General features: G+C 49.8%; 1 protein-coding gene across 2 annotated transcripts in view; it reads left to right on the top strand.

The window, feature by feature from the left end:
* Nucleotides 1–3195: 3195 nt before the first annotated feature.
* TMEM151A (transmembrane protein 151A) overlaps nt 3196–6855 on the top strand; it is a 92223-nt gene continuing 88563 nt past the window's right edge. For both annotated transcript variants that reach the window (XM_078662154.1, XM_078662153.1), the window contains exon 1: nt 3196–3776. In XM_078662154.1, the coding sequence (XP_078518280.1) occupies nt 3717–3776 (60 nt within the window). In that variant the 5' untranslated portion in view covers nt 3196–3716. The remainder of the gene's footprint in view (nt 3777–6855) is intronic.

The raw sequence follows: 6855 nt of genomic DNA, 5'->3' as shown, positions 1-6855 counted from the left end.
GTTGATGCTCAAAGTTCAGAACCCTAGAAAACGGTTCTTGGGGTTAACATTCAGAATCACGTACAGAGTGCCTTACTAATGCTGAACAAACGGCAACATAGACAGTCGTCGTCAGAGAGAGGTGGTGATGTGGCGCCTAAAGTTCAAAAAGCTGGACGGCAGTCCATTTTGTGAAAGTTCAACCCCCTACAAAAGCCAATCCAGTAACCTAGGTTCAGCACAGTGGACAGCAGTCCTTTCTTTCCCTTACTAAAGATGTGATTTTAGCACCATGGACAGAGGCGCTTGAACTTCGGCACCGTGGACAGCGGTCCTTGCTGGTGCTAAAAGTTGAGGTCTCGGTGCGGTCGTCATTGTGGCAGAAAGTTCATGGACGGGAGAGGATATAGACTTAGGGCTAGAGCAGTCGACCTCGAAGCTGGGGAACCGGGTTCGAGTCTCGGCATCGACGCTCAATATCCTGTGGTTCTGGACAAATCACTTAATCTCCCTGTGCCTAACAAAAATGAATATGTCCATCTGTAACGAAACTGGTGCTCATGTAAAGCGTTCTGATACTTGATATCTTCGGGTCTAGTTCGCGCTATATAATACTCTAAAGAAAACAAATTCTGCACCCTAGACTGTGGCGCTTGCTTATCGACCCTACTGCTGAGAATTAAATGCACCTTATGACCCTTGTTTGCCCATGCTAAAGGTAACCATTTCATGAGCACAGTTCAGGACCCTGGACAGATGTCCTTGCTACTACTGCCAAAGCAAACCATTCAGCACGATGGACAGTAACCCTGAAAGCACTGAAAGGTCATCAAATACTATTCTCCGCTAGATTCTAAAGTATCTTCAACCCCGCAAAATGCAAGCCGTATTCCTCTGAGATCAAAATCCACCCGCCTTCCGTGAAGGGGGGCTCCGAAGCACTCACCCCCCTGCTCAGGCATTTTCCACGAGCGTGCTATATATACATCAGTGGACCAGATGCCGTAGTCAGATAGCGTAGGATTAAAGTGTGGCAGGGTTAGCTCAGCCGTCCATTCTTCCGAGGATGATAATGTGAGAATCATTGTACAGTACAGGGTCTATTCTGTGATCCGAAAAGGGTCGGGGATCCCAGTCAGTGTCTCCACGACGGGCCTTCTAGTGAAAGAGGCTGCTTTTCGTCTTTCTTGGTAGCTCTTTCAATTTAATCCCAGTCAGGTGCTTAGAAGTCAACTGGGCGCGGCGCTCTGGACACTTCTAGAGGAACGAGCCAGAAAGGGATAAGTGTCCGAGGCTATGTAAAGGAGACGTGCAGCAGGTTAAGAGACTCGCCTGCAGTCACCGACGCTCGCTCGGGTGAAGAGCTCAGGAGAGGCGGAGGCCCTGCTAGGTAACGTGACCTCGAGTGAGTCTGTCTAGACTCTAGAGGTAGAGCTGGATTAAGGCGAATGGAACAGCCAGTCAGCTGGGATCACACGGCATGTCAGTGGCAAAGCCAGTACGTGAAGCGTTTTCCCACGAATCATTCAGAAAGACGACGGTAAAGCCAGGGTTAGACCGAGGCACAGAGATGGAGGGAGAGGGACTGGGCTGAAGTTGCATAAAGTCGTGGAGAGTGGTGGGGGCTGACAGAGGCCCGGGGAGCGAAAGGGCCTCTCCAAAGGACACCGTGAGAACTGATGGGGTTACTCTCGGATGTGGGGGAACGGACCCACCGGATGTCATGCGGGCAGAATGTTAGGCCAGCCACAGTCAGACCCCTTCCCTCGGTGCCACTGACCTTACTTCTCACACCCAGACACCAACACCGGTTCCCGAAAAAATCAGGTCCATTACCGAGCCTCGGACTTGAGATGCACATTTCTGATTGGCTGCTGCAACCAAGTATTCCCTCCGACCTTGCCTGTTATAAAAGCGCTCCTGGCGAAGGCTGACAAGCCGAATTGACCTTCTCACGGTTTAAGCGGATGTTATGGGTTTATGTTGGGCTAATTTCCGCCATTTCGAGGAAGTTAGGGGACCATTATATTTGTGACAGGAATACTTAGTAGAGGTCTCTTGCCAGGATTAATGAAATTTAACACTATTGTCAATGAGATTCAGTGCCAGTGATTTTAGGGAGCTTGTTATGAGCATTTCAAGAGTGTTTGTTTGGCTCAGTGAGATTTAATGCCCTTTCACATCTGGGATTCAAAGCGAAGAACACATTTAGGGTCATGTTATGTGCATCTCATAGTAGTTTGAGGCTGAGCTTCGATACTAACACGTGTGGGGTCTGTCTTTGAACGTCTAAAGGTGTTTAGGGTCGAAGAGATGGGATGTGATGCAAAGAAACATTTGGGAGTCCACGGTTTGCATTTCAAGGAGGTTTGGTTCATGGTCTTTGACATTTGTGTGTGGGAGAAATCTGAGAACTTTTAATAATTTTACCAAGGCTAAAGGTCGGGAATGTTGAGTCTGAAGTCCAGCCCGGGAGATCTCTCGTGCAAGAATATATAAGCAGTGCTTTTGGAAGCTCAGGGATCACCATTCTCTGAATGCTGACTCAAAAAAGATGGCCTAATTGAATTTAATCATTGAAAACAAACACCCAATGGGACAGTATTTTTGTAAACAATATTTAGGATATGATATTTATGTCAGACGATATTTCTGTATATGATATTCTGACATACAATCCAGTGAGTGCTGTCACAATGCCCAACTACAATCATAAGCTGTAGGAAGTAAATTGAAGGATGATAATAAGAAAGAACAAAAAACCCCGGTTAGGTGGGGCTCGCCTATACAAGGAGGATGACCTGATCCATTTTATTGCAGCTGCTTCCTTCTGCTTTTAGGGACATCTTTCAACAACAGCCTTCATTTCCCCCTCCTAGTTTGCAGTGAGTGCCAGCGAGAAGCACATTTGTCTCGTGATCGCTGCCAATGTGGAGCTTTTCAATGCTCGGCTTGCTGGTGGTGGGGGAGGAGGTTCCCACGTATTGACTGAGAGACCTGATCATAGAATTGCAGGAGAGGAGGGGTGGAGGGCGGCTGGTACCCATGAATTATTCAGGATCTTTTATCTGAAAGGAAGGAGGAGACCAGCCTTTGAGTGGTTGACGGCAGAGACATTCGAGGCAGGGAATGAGGGAGATGCTCAGTGCATAACGCAATTGTGTGGATACCTGGAGTACGGCGAAGGGGGAGGTGTGTGTGGATGCAGGGGGAGGAGGCAGAGACAGGGGGTGTGATGGGCGATGTTGCTGGAAGAACAGAAGAGGGAATCGACACATAAGGCGAGCTGAAATTGAATGGTGGACACCGGGCTGAGAGAGCGGGCTGAACTGGTTCCAACCCAAGGGACACGTCCGGCGCCAGAGCGGTGTGCAGGGGCGTGGCCTGCTATTATTACATCGTGATTTTTAACTAATTTGTTTCCATGCCCCCAATATTCCCAGCAGACACCATCTGAGATGCAGCGGTGGGTAATGGCGCTCACAGAGAAGGACGGGGTGGCTCCTGCAACCGGCAATGGGCAGCAAGCCGGCGGCAGCACCATCGAGAGAGTCTGCCCTGGGCTGCTGGATACCCCTGCAGCAGACATTGTGACTGAGAGAAAAGCATAAGGAGGTTTGGGTCCCATCGTCCGCCACCTCAGGCTTCCTCCACCTTAAAATGCCCTCTCACTTGCCCGGCGGCCACCGCCTCCGACTTTCTCACTGGTGCCTCATCCCAGAAGGCTCCAAGGAATCATGCGTGGCTTAGTGGCGAATGGTGAAGTGCCTACACTCAATCAAGACGGCCGAGAAGAGGTAAGAGGGGATCCTGGGGGTGGTAAGTGAGAGGGGTCTACCTACCACTTCACCAAGGGGCAGGCAGGAGATTGGGTCAAACAAAGCTAGGGTCAACTCATTCTTTAAACAGTTTAGGTCAAATGTTGTCAAGAAGTACTCTTAGCTGGAAGTAAATTGACATTTGTTTGTAAATAGATAAAACCAAATGGAAAAGTGGGAGTTGGGTATAGTGGAAGAAGGGAGGGGGAAGATGTGAACATGGTGATGTCATGCATTTACAAAATAAGGCATTCCTCTGTCCTGCCTTCCCATCACCAGAGCCTTTTGTCTACTCGGCCTCTGCTGAAGCAGCATTGCTGGCATCTGATGGAGATGTACAGACCTGCCTCCTCTCTCTCCAAGCTCTACACCCCCTGTCTAACGTTACCCACCCTACCTCACGTCCTGGCGCCATCTTTAGGGACGGTTCAAGCAGAGCTGGGCACGTTCGTCCATATGCAGCTTTTGGCAAAAGGGCGGTGTTGTGGTTGAGACGCGTTCGCCATGTTAGTTGGGAAGGTTCCGGTAGGAGGAGGTGGGAGGTCAACGGTAGGAAAGAGGGGTCAATTCTTGGCAGTCTACGGCTGGTAAGGCTCATCAGCTTTAAAGCATGTGCTCTGGTGTCTCACCGGAATGAACCTATGACCTGGGATAGTAAACATTTCGGAGGTCGCTGGAACCATTAAATCGTGAGGTTCAGAGATGGTTCGGAGCTCGCGGCAGAGAGGAAATGTGCCTATGTTCCCCCGCCCTCAGGGGTACTTTCCTTTCCCCGCCTTTAGTGTGTACTTCAGGAATCCTTCGCTCCAAGGCCTTTGACTCCACCCCACTAGGACCGGGCCCGCTCTGCTGGGGGCCCCTCGGGCTTCGAGCGTCCCCCCGGCAGTGCGGGCGGCAGGCAGCCTCCGAGCCCCTCTGCAATGCAGCAGAGCCGGGCCCCACACCCGGCGGAGTGGGTAAGGGAGCGGAGAGCCTGCGAGCGTCTGTCAGCGGGGAGAGAGGGGAAGGGGGGGGCTGTGCTTCTATTACAGGAATCGGTAGGTGGGTGGAGGTGTTTGGAACGGGGGAGGTTGGGGAGCAGGTGGGCGATGTATGAATAGAGAGTCTGGGGAGCAGAGACAAGGGGGAGGGAGAGACCAAATGAGAGAAAAGGAGATGGAAGGGGAGGGGGGGTGTAGAAATGGAGGGAGAGACAGGGAGTGGCGGGATTTAGAATGAGAGAAGTAGGCTTTGGAGCAGAGAGAGGAGAGGCAGGCAGGAGTAAAGCCACACTGAATGCAAGGGGTCGGAGGTCAGGAGGGACGTGAATGAATGAATGGAAAGGGGAGCGGTGACAGCGCACGTGAGAGAGGGGGCGCTATAGTAGAGTGCGAGGGCCTGCGAGAGAAGGAGGAAAGCAAGGGAGCCGAGGGAGCAAGGCTGAAAATCAGGGGTGTGGAGCAAGGAGCAAGCAAGGGAGGAAGAAAGCGAAGGAAGAGAGTTATACAAAGAGTACAGGAGAGAAGGAGGAATTCAAGAGCAGAGGAGAGATTTGAGAGGATCGAGGTGGAGGAGGGAAGGGCGGAGAGAGGAGGAAGAACATGGGCTAGGTAGGCAGAGAGATATCCGGCAAATCGTGGATCAAAAGAGGGAGAGAGTGGAGCTGGACAGGGGAGAGTGACTGTGAGGCACTGACACGGGCGGAGGAGCACAGGCCTCTGGGGGCAGGTGGAGGGCAGAGGCAGGCAGCCGGAACCTCCATTGTTTATATTTATGTACCCCGCCCAGCCTTTCACGCGCCTGCAGCACTCCCCTTCCCCTCCAGCTGGTGCCCCTCACCCTCCCCCCTCTCATCTCCGGGGTGATGAATGGGGAGCGCGTCTGTCATCGAGAGCACAATAACGCCTGTCCCCAGGGAGGGAGACGCCAGGCCTGGGCCTCCTCTGACAGACCGTCCACTGCCACCAAGCAATAAAATGCAATGCAATTCCAAGTTCCATGTTTCATTTACATTACTAAAACATAGCTGTATTGGTGTGTGTGTGTGTGTGTGTGTGTGTGTGTGTGTGTATATATATATATATATATATATATATATATATATATATATATATAGTAATACTTAGCAAGCAGATGAATTTGCTGACGAGATAAGAGGCACACACGAAGTCAGATTTCTAAAGCTAAAATGCTTTAATTGGTGCTTTTAGTTTCCTCTCCCCTCCAGTTCGACAGACGCGTTTCGCCTCCGTGGCTTTTTCAATGGTTTACGCAAACAAAAACATACAAATTCAGCAGTTATAGTTATAGTTATGTTAAGAAACTATAACTCGTACCGTAAAGTTACTTTAAGGCGCAAGTTATAGTTTCTTCAGATAAGTGGAATGATAGCTATAACTGTGTATGTTTTTTTTCACGTAAAGTAATATATAATTACCATACGTTAATCCAACCACCTCAGTGCACAGCCAAGTTACACTGGGTGCCACACTGGGTGCTGCGATGGTTTAGTGGATCCCTGCGTAGGTCCCCCCAAAAATATTGGCCAATTTCTTGCCCCTTAGGAGTCCCTAGGGGACCCCTCCATCTATACTATGGGGTTAAGATACCTGTCTTCTGACCCCCTCTGTTATATTTCACTTCCCCCCCCCCCAAGGCTGACCGAGAAACAAAATGGTCGCAAATTTCCTGTCAAGTTGCGGCCAGCCAACCAGTGCTTTGTTTTTTACTCCAGACCCGCAGATCCCCCGCAAGTGGATCCACGAAGGATTCATGTCTCTAGATATACAAATTTATTTTTCCTTTAATAACTCCAAACGTTCTGAATAATTTACTAAATTATAAAAAGCACTCTTTCTGATCCAATATCTAGTTCTCTGCCAAATTTGGTGTAAATCCGTTCAGCGGTACAGGCTGTAGTCGTGTTAAAAAACTGCAAAATCCTCATAGACATTTTCTGGAGAAAAAGCGTTTTGGGACTCCCCTTTTTCTCAGCCCACGCTTCACAATTACCCCAAAACTTTCCACACATCTCTTAAAGTGAGTGGCAAACTAGTTGTGAAAATTTAGTGAAGATTTG

The sequence above is a fragment of the Lissotriton helveticus genome, chromosome 9 (assembly GCF_964261635.1).
Source record: "Lissotriton helveticus chromosome 9, aLisHel1.1, whole genome shotgun sequence".
Lineage (NCBI taxonomy): Eukaryota > Metazoa > Chordata > Amphibia > Caudata > Salamandridae > Lissotriton > Lissotriton helveticus.
The sequence above is the reverse complement of the archived record's forward strand: the minus strand, read 5'-3'. Positions and strand labels throughout refer to the sequence as shown.